Genomic DNA, 13,285 nt, shown 5'->3' on the forward strand with positions numbered 1-13,285 from the left:
TTCTGCGTGTTATTGCGTGATGATAGTTTCTGACTTTTATTGAGGATTTCGATTGAAGAAATATATTTATATCTTAAAAATTGCAGACATGCATGTAAGAGTATTGTGTCATGTAGTATTGATTATAATATTATTTATTACATGTATGTTCGTTCTCAAGCGGTTACTAAGGTGTTGCCACGGAGATATATGAGTCCTAAAATACAGACCACTAGTCCTTTTTTAAAGCCAGTGACGTCGTTATATTGTTTTTGTTACCTGGAACATCTATAAATGACATATACATGTTTAATGACACGGTCCATCGTTAAAATAACAAATTTTATACAAATATGACGTAACCTTTTATCCTAATGACGCAATTACCATTCATTTTTTTATTTGCAGTCAATATTTGTTTATCCAGTGTATTAGTCAACCAATAATTAAGGCCATATTGTCAGTAATGCTTAAGAACTTTAAATTTATTGCAAAATTGGGAAAACGGATGACCGAGCGTCACCGAAATTTGTTTACCATTGACAAGTTCGGAGTGCCTGTTACTATCGATCATTAATTAATTTTTTAAGTTCGTTCGCTTTTAAGAAGAAATATATTTTTCTGTTTTCGAAGGTTTAAAATAATTTATTAGTTTCCTTATTATTCAAACATTGAGTTTATTATAGGTTACTGCATATTTTTGTATTTTTCAACAGGACATGCAACTAGTCTTATACGACAACACCCTACCTTTGCCTTTTCAAAAACCTCAAGAACTTTGTAATACAAATTTTTGCAAAAACCACAAAGTTAATTTTTATCGTTTCTTTGTACAAAAATCACGGGAGCCGATTTTATTTGGTGATTGTTGGTTTATGTTAATGCACTTTATTTATTTATATCGTTTAAAATACACTAGTTTGTTCGTACCTATTTAATTTTTTTTACCCAATACGTCTTCGTGCAGAGGTCACACATCTCGTCTTATATATTAGTACACCAACTGTGTGTGTGTGTGTGTCTGTAAAGCCACGGGAACACGAGACAATATTTTCAGGCGATTGTAACAACCTTATGTTAGTTACTATCGCCTAAAAATGTTAAATTGGATCGCCAGAGAAGCTTTTTTTGCTCACATTTTTTGTTACTCGCAACATTTTCTTTTGTTGCCAGTAACAAGATACAAAGTTAAATCGATTTAATTTTGTATCTTGTTACCGGCAACAAAAAAATATTGTATGTAACGAAAAGACGTTACTAGCAACAAAATAAAAGTTACGCGTATGAATATTCTTCACCTCGCCACTTCTGATGCAAAACTTTTACGCGCGACCAATCACAATGCAGTAATTTTGCTGAGTGTTTTTTGTTCAATGATCAAAAGTCAGTGGATAGAAATGTTGCATTTGCACAGGTAACACAGATAACAAATAGAATTTTCGGCGGTAGTAACAAAATTAAATTTCTTACCATCGTCTGAAAAAATTGTATCAGGTCCCCGTGGCTTAACAGAGGAAGTTGATATGTTCTTTTAGCCGATGTATATAACATTTGGTTTGTGTTTTTTCTTTCTTTTGTATAAGCTTTTAAACACTTGTTTTCCTTTTTAAAAATGAACGTTACATTGAATGACATGTCATAAATACGGGCAAAGTTAAAAACAATTTGAGTACCTTGTTATTAACTTTGCCATTTTGTTTTGGAGACATGTGCGAATGTTAGTTTAAGAAAAAAAAACACTCCAAAGTAAAACTTGATGTATCGTTTGAAATGAAGAGAAAAAATGAGTGTTTTATTTATCTTATAAGGCTTCTTCCGCCCAATTTGGCCGAGTCGTTTTAAAATGACTTTTAAAAATGTTGGTGCATTTTTCTCTTCAATTAAGTTTTAAAAACTTAACATTTGCATGCATTTTTTTTATAAATAATTTATGAATTTCTTTAAATTACGTGTGTTTTTATTACCAATAGAACATTAAAAAAAGACTTAGCAATCTCGCTGTTATCAATTAGGAATCTAATAAATGCCCAGTTGTATTTACCGTTATATCACCTCAATGCGTGTACCCTTAGGGCCATATGATTTTCAATTTAATTGAAAATCAGAAATCAAAATTTTGGTACTAATTCATGTTTTTTAAACTTTTATATTTTGAAATTCAAAATTTATAAACTAAAATTCAAATATTTTAAAATATTTGAATATTTGAATATTGAAAATCAAAAATTAAAAATCTTTTTTTCTTCGCGATCAAATATGATGCAATGAACCAACAGGTTCTTTTTAACCAACCCACTGCACTCCTGCATAGAGTTTTTTTATTAGGAGCGTTTCATAAGGAGCTGAAATTGGTGTCCAAAGTTTTCAGGAAGTCCTGAGACTGCCAGGCAGATATATTCTTTTTATTACCAATATCGTTTCAATTGACTTTTGCTTGATATGCGTCTATTCTCTTAGATTTCTTTTGTTAAAAAAGATCTGGAAATAAAAGTTTATGCTATTCTAAGAAGTGTTTAAGATCAAATATTTTCAGAGTCCCTTAATTTTATAGGAGAAATTTAAAAAATGTAACTACACCAATCAGAAGCAATATTAATATTTATTCTTTTTAAATCTTCTTTTTGGTTTAGAACATTTGTTGACATTCATCGACAGTCTCTTATTGAACACAATATATGACGATCTATTATTGGTATAATATTTTAAATTTCCGATTAACATTCGGATGTAATAAAGTCTGATTTAGAAGGACAGGTTTGATATGAATCTCGCCCTTTATTTTGACCATGTCCCTAGGCAAGAACCCAGGACGCCTGGGGATGAGACTGGTTTGACGTTTAACCGATGTGTCGCGTGCGTAATGAAACTTAAAATTGAAAAGAAAAATTTGAATTTGAGTTTTCAATTATTGTTTTTTGATCTTTCTTGAGAATGCGTGTACCCTTAGGGCCATTTGATTTTCAATTAAATTGAAAATCAAAAATCAAAATTTGTGAATAATTTTGATTTTCAATTCGATTTGAAAATCAAAATTCAAAATTCAGTTTAAAATTTGAAAATTCAAAAATCAAAAATCAAAAATCAAAATTCAAAATTCAAAATTCAAAATTCAAAATTCAAAATTCAAAATTCAAAATTCAAAATTTCAAAACTTAAAATGACAGGTGGTACAATTGACAGGTGGTTCAATTCTTGCATACCACTATTTTGTAACAATATTTATGATGCAATAAGATTTAGGTTTCCCGCATTTTTTAGCCGACCCCCTGAACTGCGGCATAATTAGGGGGTCGTATAAACTGTTTTTCGTGTGGGTTCAAAAGGGCCTAGCCCTTGCATTAACCCCCTTTTTGGTGTGTCCTGGTACATGCCTATATAATCCCTCCAGTGAGGGGGGATAAGTCAGTTGCAGGATTAATTTGCACACGATAGAAAGCGATATAAAATATGGATTCTTCATTTATTTTTTACAATAACCGTGACGGGGATCGCACAGAAAGAACACTGCGGAGAAGCCAAGTATCAGTCCAAAGACTGGCAATGATTTACAAGGTATGCGTTATTCACACCATTGTAGACTAGCAGAGTTTCAAAGAACTATGATAATTTCATTCTTGTTTATTATAGCTTGACGTTACATCGGTGTACATAACAGAGGAGTTCGGTTCCTCAGAATTTCCGAATCCGGATGGGACGTTTGATTGCCTTCGGGAGTCGCCTTCTGGCACGTATTACCAAGTGGAGGGAGAACCACATCAAGGCATGACTCAGGTTAGAAACCTACCGACATCAACGGTCAATGACATCGGCGCGTTTCGAAGGCCAACAATGTTGCATACATCTTCGTCCACGATGTCGCGTAAACGTGTAGGTGCGGCTGCGGAGAACTATGTTATAAAAGTTGTTCTGGCGGATATAGAGAACAAAAAAATCGGTAAGTTGATATTGTTCTATACTAAACGTTCTAATTTTACACATTCATAAATTATAAATACTCTTCTTTTTTACAGTTAATCAGAAACGAATTTCGTTTATAACAATAACGGAAGCAGAAGCAAACGTCGACGCAATCACGGAGATGGCAAAAACACGATTCGAAGATCGAACGTTGGTGTTAGTGCAAGGAGGTGGTTTACGATACGAGGACTCCGCAGCCACAAGAGGTGTGTATATATATATTTGAATATGGACTGAAAATTGTTTTTCCTCTTCACAGTTTTAAAGAGAACACTTTCTTCTTACAGGAATAAGCTTCTGGAAAGCCGCGGCTCGGAAGGTTTATGCAGTAAAAGCCAATGATCTCGAAACATTTGATTATTTTACGCCACGAAGAACAAGCACACAGTCCATTAATTTTGGTGAGTAATTTTAATGTCGCCAACTTTTCTAAATGTAAAAAAATAAAAATCTTACTAAACAGTTAAATAAATAAAATGTTTTAATCATTTTTCAAAGAGGTAACTTTTTCTCCACGTTAAAAATACATCCATCCCTTCCAAAATATTTAATTTTAATTTATTTTAGAAGAAATAAAGGAAAAACTTGCTGACCTCACCAGCCTCGTCCAATCTGGCGTGATTTTAACTTGTGTGGACCAAGATACACGAGAGGCAGCACAACGAGCATTATCATCTGTAAAGATCTGTGAGAAGGCAAAACAAAGCTTCGAGTGCTTGATATGTCGTGGGTTGAGCCGGAGTCCGGTGAAAATGGGTTCCTGCTGCAGAAGAATAATTGGTTGTGGCGAATGTGTAGATCGCTGGTTTTTAGAAAATCAAAATTGCCCACATTGCAGGTCCAACGAACTCGACGCAATTTTTGAAACTAATAATTTTGATGGAGTGCTTGCAGAAATACGTTCTGTCTTTCCGAATTAAATTTTATAAAACACCATCGTTCTTTTGAAAATCTTTCTGAATACTTTTTCAAAACTAACATTGATAGCGTTACTGACTTTGCGCACCCTTCTTCATAGAGCCTCAAAAATTACCTTTTTCTACATTATTGATTTGACGATGATCGATCACTGTCAAAAAATTATTTCTTATTTATTTTAGCTTTTATTTTATTTTATGTACTATATACTTAAAACGGAGAGAGGAAGGCAAAAATCTTCTTACCACTGTTTTTTATGACCCGGTTTTTATCTGTCACAGTGTAAATATTTTTAATTTTGTAAAAACTTGTATTTTTTATGTTTCAAAATATATTTTATTCTTCACAATATGTTTTACTTATGTTTTAAAGTGGCGGCAATACTTAGGTACATTACACATTCTCTGAAAAAAGATCCTTTTTTTCAGTCTTTTGCATTTTGCATGAACTTTAAAGTCTGGAAGCGAATATATTTGCCATAAAAAAGATGCTTTACGCATGAGAACGAAATAAAGAAAATTTCAGGCTAACCAATGTTAAAAAACACTCCAGGCTGACGACGGTTTTTTTGCAATCGTTTTCATATTTACGTCCAAAACATCGTTAAGGAGCATTTTGATTTCAAGTTAATAGAAACCAGGTCTTTCGCAAGTGTTTTTCAGCGAAGATTAAAAACACTCTTGACCTTTAGCGAAGATTAAAAACACTCTTGATCTTGCGAGTTCGCGCAACAGAATCCGGGGGTGTACATAAGCAAGATCTTTCTGTGCGCCCAACCAACAACAGGGTAACAAACGTCAAAGGAGATAAAAATTAATTCAAATGCTTTTTACAAAAAAATTCTTATGTTTCGTTTGAATATTTTTTTGGAAAGTTAATCCCTACTAGGAAGACTAAAACTTTTTCTCCCACTCAAATTTTTTCCTGATAACAATGCAGAAGTGAGCGCGAAAGCAACAAGACAATTTTACAAAAGAGCGTTGTATCTTTCAGTGATATCAATAAAACAATGTACGGCATGTCGAAACGATCTATCATTTTCGTTCACAACATCGTTATAAATTTGTTCAATATTACAGATTTCATTAAACTCTCTGTTTCGATTAGCTAAAAACTGTGGATGGTCTTTTAAAGGATCGTCACCGAATTGGTTAGGCTCAGAAATCCGTCCTTGATATGTTTGGTTGTATATTTGCATAGCTGTTGCGGTGTCTGGGACATTACTCTGCTGCACTGGAGGATATCGAGTTGTCATCTCTTTAATATTCAATGGAACTCCTCTACCTGAAACAAAATTTAAAGGTGCAAAGAAGCTGAATAGTTGTTGTTAACAGGATGCCAGGACTTGTATAATCTACCTACCAGGTATTGGGTGACAGTTCCAGGCTCTTACCAATGTTTGCAGCCCAAAGTTTGCAACTTTGCAGGTGACAAAAGAAACGCAGAACTTATGAATATTGTTATCCATGTCTATAATCAATGAATTGTCCATGTCGACTAGTATTGATTTGATTGGATAATTAACTCGACCATTAACTTCAACCCAAAATCTTTCAATTGGTAGATTCTAGAAAATATATGAAACTTATGAAAAGTTAACCTGTGCAGAAGATGATAGTCGTATTTTTCGTATTTTTTTGTGATGAAAGAACGAAATGTTTTTAAAATATATCGGAAATAATAAAGTAATTTACCCTTTTCGATTCTGTTTGTTGATAAGGTAAACTTAATTGGTCACCACGAATATTTGCCAGATACTCCTGCATCCCCAGCATGAGAAAAAATTCTCTCCCGTGGTCCACCCGAACTTGGTCAAACATGCAATATGTGGTCAATACCTTTCTAAATAAAAACAAATAATTGGAATTTGCTGCGCATTTTTACGTGCGTAGCTATATCTAAATTAGAATCAAGCGAAATTGATTGCGCATGTTCTAACCTGTATATATGCGAATATATCACGGGGTTGCTTTTGACTGGCATTGTAGCAGCAGCAACAACAAAGCGACTGTGACCGTCCAATGCTACGACATGCGTTGTACCGTACATTACTAATTTTTCGTTTTGGTCTATATGAAGTTTGTGACCAAAATAGTCAGCCCTGTAAGGGATAGGATTAACAGACCTTGCGGTATCTGTTTGACGTCTTGCGTGATATACTGGCGAAACAGTTGACAGGGCCTTTCCAATTCTTTTTTGACTGACATTGAAACCATGTTTTTGCTTAATGTAACCAGTCATCATTTTGCGACCGTATGTAGGACCAACCTAAATAAGCAATAACTTGTACAGTTCCACATCATGCACTCATACGCTAAGCACAGGTGAATTTGCTTACCTCTTTAACAGCTGAAGCCACGATGTTCTCTATTTTTTGTTGGTTTATACGTAGGCGGATGTCATGTTTCGAACAGTAACGTTTAACCGAACGTTCAGAAAATCCACGAACACCAGGATTTGTCGCTTTCAAAAACTCGCTAATTTCCTTGAAGTTTTTATGTTGTTTAGCCACATTTACAATGTAATCTCGGTCAATGTTATCCATTATTTTGGCGCGTTAAGACATCTGAGGGCTAAGCGCGCGTAAAAACCTTGAGTAAACGATTGCATCAATCAGAACAGAAATCAATTGTTCGCCCTTAAGATTCAGTTTGATTGGCCACCCGAGGAAAGATGTTGAAAGTCCGGGACAGTTGCGCAAACCTAACAGGGGGTCAAGTATAAATTGTTCTGTGACCTCTTTCCAAAGGTCCTGCATCATAGCCGGGTGTTTGTGTCCATGATATTTCACAATATGACAAAGGTTACAGGTGGCCAGCTTCTTTTTGTGAAGATGAAAAAAATTGTTTGACCCAGCAAAAATTGAAATTGCGAAATTATAATTTGAATTCTGTTTTTTTGATCTTTTGCACGTAATTTGAATTTTGAATTTTGAAATTTTAAACTGAATTTTGAATTTTGATTTTCAAATCGAATTGAAAATCAAAATTATTCACAAATTTTAATTTTTGATTTTCAATTTAATTGAAAATCAAATGGCCCTAAGGGTACACGCATTCACCTCCCATAATGTAAAATTATTAGTCAATAAATGACAATTTATCGATTACAAAATTCCGCCATCGAAAGTTTAAAATAGTATTTTACGCAATCGAAAGTGTCTTTATATTAAAAAATTTGAATTCGAATGAACAGAGGTCAATAATTTATTGACTATTTTGATCATGTAATGTCAAGTTTGAGCTTATATGCGCTTCTAAAACTATAAGCAACTATTGCATTTGTCAACACAAACTCGAAAGTGCATATTTGAATGTATTTTTTCCTTATGCCAATACTATATCTATTTAATTTAGTTGTAGATTTTTCTAAAAAGATATTAATACACAACAAACCATGAACCAACGTCACTGGTTGTTCATATTTTTGCAAACTTATCGATTCTTCGTTTACCAATCAAGCATTTCAGCAGGAGAAGCTGCAACTAGTCAAGCAATAGAACCATGTGATATGAACAACAAGTCATTGTATGAAGCCAGAGATTGTTTAAAATACTTGCACAATATAACCGGAATAAATAAGAATTATTCTGAAAGACTTATTCGTAATATGATCAGACATTACTTAAAGTCGTCCAATTTCGATGTTGGAAGTAAGGTAACAATTTGTTAGACTTATCTTTTGAAATGCTTAGAAATCTATCCATATGTTAAATATTTTTTTTGAATAAATAACATCAAGACTAAATTTATCGTTGAACCAAAACTTTCAGGCATATATCGGTCAATTTTAAGCCAAAACAAGAAAACTCTTTTTGGTTTAACACTCAGCCCTGTCATTGAAACAAATAACGTGACTTTTATGCTGGCGCACTAACCATAGTTAGTCTATGTCAACTTTTTAATAAAAATGAGATTCTTTAAACATATACATGTCATACAAAACATTTGTACATCTGCTATAGCCAGCAATCCAAGTGTTACACGTTAAGTGTAGAACTATAGAAAAATGATCCATTCATATTATCTTTTTTCACTAAACAATTTTGGCAAAAATGGTTAAAGATACAAAAATACATACTATAAAACCCTCACTAGATCGTTGTCGTGTAGTGGGTTTGAAAAGATGTTAAAAATCTTTTTCAAATGATATTTTATTCTCGCAAACAGTGGTGAGTTAGTCAAATATTTTCTTCTTTCTTTTAGATAACTTACGCACAAAGAAGTACGTACCTTTGTTTAACCAGTTGGTTTTATGAATATTTTAACCATCCAGTTCTAATCATCACAGATAGCAGTACAGAAAGACATGTTAGTGAATTTTTAGAAAAACAAAATAGTCAAATAAATTTGTTTTCGTACAAATACGCAAACAATACTGTGTTTGCAGATATCTTACACTGGAAGGTGGAAGGATATAAATTATTTGTCTTTCTCTGTTCTTTAAAATGTAGTACAGATATTATAACAATGGCGGCTAATGCTGATTTTCACGACAACAAATATATTTGGGTAACTGATAAAAGAGAAATATTTTCATACATTAATCTTCCTGAAAATATGTTGTTTGTTGATGTAAATTCATGGCAGGGACCTAATCCAACGTTTGTGGAATGCAGTTATAAAGAAATTAAGCAGATGTTGAAGTGAGTAGCTCATCCTCTATTTTAAACCTCTGTACTAAAAGAAACTTTAAACCCCAAATAATTTAAAACATAATTGTTGAACGTTATATTGCAGTTTGGATATTATTGCATATTATATAATTTTTGACGGCTTTCAAGAGCATTCTCTATTTGCAGTAAAAAAAATTCATGAAATTTTTTGACACACATGCAAGAGGATAGTGTATCTTCTTTAACGCAATTTTTTTGTTTTTTTCTTTGTTACAATAAAACCGCTATTTAGTCACAAAGAAAGAATTGATAGATTTTCGCAAGACAATTTTATCTTCTTATTTCCAATACAAGAGGGGATAGAATAATAAAAATCATATTAAATCTACTTCTTTAAGTTATTAATTTAGCGCGCTTGTTGATTCCTTTTCTTTACATTTTTAAAGCAAAAAATTTCAGATCAAGAAATAGCATTCAGGGCGTACTTGCAAATTTATTACAATTTTTTTTTATCGCGTCAAATGTTTTGACATTTGGTATCTTTACATATAAAATCTTTTTTAACTAACTTTGCGTTATCATACAATGAATGCATTTCAAATTAAATGATTAAGCTGCAGTTGGCATGTATCAAATATTCCCTGTATTGAATAATCGCTTTTCTCTAGGACCAAAACTTACGGACTAACAATTCACAAAACGCATTTGGAAACATTTCCAGACATGTATTACCTGTCCAAAAAAAGCAGTTGGTTGTCACTTTCAAGTGAGTGCTGTGATATAACTACAATTTATCTTAGCGAAATAGATCTTTCTTATCGAAAGTATAAGACGATTGTTAACATTGTTACAATAATTGAACCACCATTTACAACATTGTCCAGGGTAAAACCAACTTTATCTGGAAAGATATGCGATATTGGGAAGTTATGTTGGGTACATAAAATGCTTAATGAAACATTTAAGGTTAAAGTACCGTACTGTTGCATTGGATTTTGTATGGACTTATTGAATGAAATTGAAAAAGATTTAAATATTGAATCTAATGTGTACTTGGTGGAAGATTCTGTTTATGGATTGGAATTAAATGGAACTTACAATGGGTTAATAGAAGATGTGCTTCATGGAAAAGCAGATGCTATTTTAGAACCTATCACAATGTATGAATGGCGTTCTAAAGTTATCGAATTCTCTGAGCCTTATTTAACAAGTGGGATAAGTATTGCAACTGTTATGGAGAGCAACGGGCATTCGTTTTTTAATTTCACTTTGTTTTTTCCAATCTCTCTAAATTTATGGATAAGCACGTTTGCTATTGCCATGATTGTGAGTTTCTTTTTATGGCGTATAGAATATTTTGTAGCTAAAAAAAACATTTATCCATGGAGGGAGAGCATTTTGTATCAAATTGGATTGGTATTTCAGCGCGATATGGGAGGAAAAAATCCGATGTTTATCAGCACTAGAATTATTGCGCTGTGTGGTGCATTGTTTATGATGATCTTGATGTCATCGTACACAGCGATGTTGACTGCAAATAAAGTCAAGTATTCCCACAACTTGCCAATCGCTGGCTTCAAAGACGACAAGGTACAGCCTTTTATCTTTTATATGTATCCAACATTCTAACGTACTCAGCTTCTTAGCATTGGTGATTATACCAGAAGGGAAAAGATGCAAAGATTACAACCAGTGATGATATGAAGCATGAGCAAACACAAATAAAATGCATGCAATTAAATTACAATTGACGGCAGCTTAAATGAACCCAACCATTATTTAAGTGACTTTGTATAAGGGTTTTTTCTATTGTTGCTACAGATCTTTACCTTTAACAAAGCGTGACTACATTACATATTTTACATATTTTACATATTTTACATATTTTTACATATTTATTATTTTACATATTTTATTTAGATAACAAGCCCGACAAACGATTTTATTTACGCAACGCTAGCAAATTCTGGTATCAGTCAAATGTTTCGCGACAGTAGTAGTGCAGACTGGACGACCATGTATGGTTTTATGAAAAAACATAATTTTGTTGACACAGAAAATGCATTTAAAGACTTAAAGTCAGGGTGTGTATTGCTTTATTTCTTTTTTGTAGTTCAATTATTAACATTATTCGAAATGAATTTTTATATGGTTTGTTATGATAAAATTATTTCTTATTCTTTAATTAATCGATGGTTCTTTCCCTTTATCAAGAACGGTTGTCTCTTTAACTTCCCGCTCGAGCTCTCTGCCAAGTGTATTTGGATTAGCCTATCAACGAAGACGGAGACAAGATTCACCTGCAAAAACCGTTTAGTGGCAGCATATTTAACTGTAGGATTATAACGAGGCTACAAGTTTCCACATTTAATGCAACATCTGTGGTGTGGCGACATTGACGAAGTTGAGCTGTGTCAGATTAAAAATTCAATTTTCTTTTACATGGGATTTATCTTAATATCTCTCAGTTGTGTGATAGTGAGATATTTCGCAGTCAAATGGATTAATTTAATAACAGTATCAGTAAAGCTTAACTTAAATCTTATCGGTCCTAACAAGTTACGTTTTCTTCTAGAAAATTAAACGCTATAATACAAGACACAACCATTTTGCAATACTACGCCAGCATCGATCAAAACTGCGGCATTCAGATAGCTGGTGACCCAATTCCGGATGCTGGGTATTCTATAGCTATGCCTAAAGGCTCGCCATTGAAATCAAAATTTGATAATTTGATTCGAGAATACAAAACTCGTGGATTAATTAAAAAACTGGAAGAACGTTGGTTGCCAAACAGTTGTCTTAGTAAATCACAAGAACATACAATTGATCAAGCAGAAATAAACTCATTTGGTGGACTATTTGTAGTACTAATTGCTGCGTGTTTTCTTGCAATTGCGATTTTTATTGCTGAACATATGGTATGGGCATGGTACAACTCCCGAATCGTCCATTTAAATTCTATTCAAATTTCTGTTAAAAGCGGTGTCCTTTGACACTATGCGCGATGCAAAGTTCACAAGAAATTCACAGATTTTTTTACGTTTTTTAAAAGCCATTAGATAATATATTCTGAGGGCTGACGTCTAAGTGGCTCTTGAATTTTATAAGCCAATCATCTTTAGAGGATATGGAAACATAAGAAGCACGAAGAAACTTCAGTATTCTTGAGAGAAAGTAGAAAAACATGTGTTGCGAAAACTAGCTAAAATCATAAGATATACATGCGCCGTTATAACCATGGCACAACTAATGTTAAAGAAAACGTGTCTGAAAATTTCAAGTCCATCCATTGATGTTTGCACAGTTTATAGGCCTTTATTTCTGACATAGTTTTAAACAAAATTTCTGTAAAAAAGCGGGCAAAAGCCATTATGAATGTTTTGATTTGCTGAATGATTCTTTTGTTTCATTTCTACGTTAAAGTTTGTTTATTTAAGATCTCTTATCGAAAGAGAAAAAGCATGATTTTTCAGAAAGCATCTGAAATTAACGTGTCTAATTAACACACGTTAATTTTAGATGCTTTCTAAAAATTAATGTTTTTTTTTTGCTTTTATTCCTAGCGTAGAATAATACGATAATAAATGTGCAATGTTTAATGTGAGCATAGAGTGAACAGAGAAACGTTTTTATAGAATGATGCACTTAAGATTATGAAGAAGATTTTGTTAACATTTTAAGACCGTGTGACTAAATATCAACAGACAAACTTATTTTTTATTTATTTGGTTAACTCTTTTATAAGGACCTTGATCGTACTTCTGTTAGCTACTGCTACTGCACATAACACTTTGCGACTCTTTGCATGAATTA

The 13,285-nt window shown here is 32.9% G+C and overlaps 3 protein-coding genes and 1 long non-coding RNA gene across 5 annotated transcripts in view; 2 read left to right on the forward strand and 2 right to left on the reverse strand.

The window, feature by feature from the left end:
* LOC130635638 (glutamate receptor ionotropic, NMDA 3A-like) overlaps window positions 1-12,923 on the forward strand; it is a 27,031-nt gene extending 14,108 nt beyond the window's left edge. Inside the window, exons 5-9 of the mRNA XM_057445028.1 lie at window positions 8,211-8,511; window positions 9,060-9,499; window positions 10,138-11,059; window positions 11,390-11,553; window positions 12,045-12,923. Coding sequence (XP_057301011.1) covers window positions 8,251-8,511; window positions 9,060-9,499; window positions 10,138-11,059; window positions 11,390-11,553; window positions 12,045-12,465 — 2,208 coding nt within the window. The 5' untranslated portion in view covers window positions 8,211-8,250 and the 3' untranslated portion in view covers window positions 12,466-12,923. The remainder of the gene's footprint in view (window positions 1-8,210; window positions 8,512-9,059; window positions 9,500-10,137; window positions 11,060-11,389; window positions 11,554-12,044) is intronic.
* On the forward strand, window positions 2,122-5,203 carry LOC130635640 (uncharacterized). Its single transcript, XM_057445031.1, has 5 exons — window positions 2,122-3,531; window positions 3,607-3,913; window positions 3,990-4,142; window positions 4,224-4,337; window positions 4,504-5,203. The coding sequence occupies exons 1-5, from the start codon at window positions 3,427-3,429 to the stop codon at window positions 4,854-4,856; spliced, it is 1,032 nt and encodes a 343-aa protein (XP_057301014.1). The 5' UTR covers window positions 2,122-3,426; the 3' UTR covers window positions 4,857-5,203.
* Window positions 3,911-4,671, reverse strand: LOC130635642 (uncharacterized). The gene is made up of 2 exons (XR_008982181.1): window positions 4,530-4,671; window positions 3,911-4,365 (listed from the first exon to the last, which is right to left on the reverse strand). It is a non-coding gene; the product is annotated as an uncharacterized LOC130635642 (long non-coding RNA).
* Window positions 5,630-7,726, reverse strand: LOC130635641 (uncharacterized). 2 transcript variants are annotated; one of them, XM_057445033.1, is made up of 4 exons: window positions 7,193-7,726; window positions 6,549-6,692; window positions 6,213-6,421; window positions 5,630-6,134 (listed from the first exon to the last, which is right to left on the reverse strand). In XM_057445033.1, exons 1-4 carry the CDS (start codon window positions 7,397-7,399, stop codon window positions 5,822-5,824), a joined length of 873 nt encoding a protein of 290 aa, XP_057301016.1. In that variant the 5' UTR covers window positions 7,400-7,726; the 3' UTR covers window positions 5,630-5,821. The 2 variants fall into 2 exon arrangements, with proteins under 2 accessions (XP_057301016.1, XP_057301015.1); XM_057445032.1 differs by lacking the exon at window positions 7,193-7,726 and adding an exon at window positions 6,794-7,114 and having other exon boundaries at window positions 6,549-6,696.
* Window positions 12,924-13,285: the final 362 nt, after the last annotated feature.

This window comes from Hydractinia symbiolongicarpus, chromosome 3 (genome assembly GCF_029227915.1).
Source record: "Hydractinia symbiolongicarpus strain clone_291-10 chromosome 3, HSymV2.1, whole genome shotgun sequence".
In the NCBI taxonomy this organism is placed as follows: Eukaryota; Metazoa; Cnidaria; class Hydrozoa; order Anthoathecata; family Hydractiniidae; genus Hydractinia; species Hydractinia symbiolongicarpus.

Coding starts and splice junctions, on each gene's coding strand:
- LOC130635640 (XM_057445031.1), top strand. CDS start 3,427: ATGGATTCTTCATTTATTTTTTACAATAACCGTGACGGGGATCGCACA. Junction 4,143..4,223: donor GGACTCCGCAGCCACAAGAG/GTGTGTATATAT, acceptor TTCTTCTTACAG/GAATAAGCTTCTGGAAAGCC. Junction 4,338..4,503: donor CACACAGTCCATTAATTTTG/GTGAGTAATTTT, acceptor AATTTATTTTAG/AAGAAATAAAGGAAAAACTT.
- LOC130635641 (XM_057445032.1), bottom strand. CDS start 7,098: ATGATGACTGGTTACATTAAGCAAAAACATGGTTTCAATGTCAGTCAA. Junction 6,697..6,793: donor ATATATTCGCATATATACAG/GTTAGAACATGC, acceptor GTTTTTATTTAG/AAAGGTATTGACCACATATT. Junction 6,422..6,548: donor AACAAACAGAATCGAAAAGG/GTAAATTACTTT, acceptor TATATTTTCTAG/AATCTACCAATTGAAAGATT.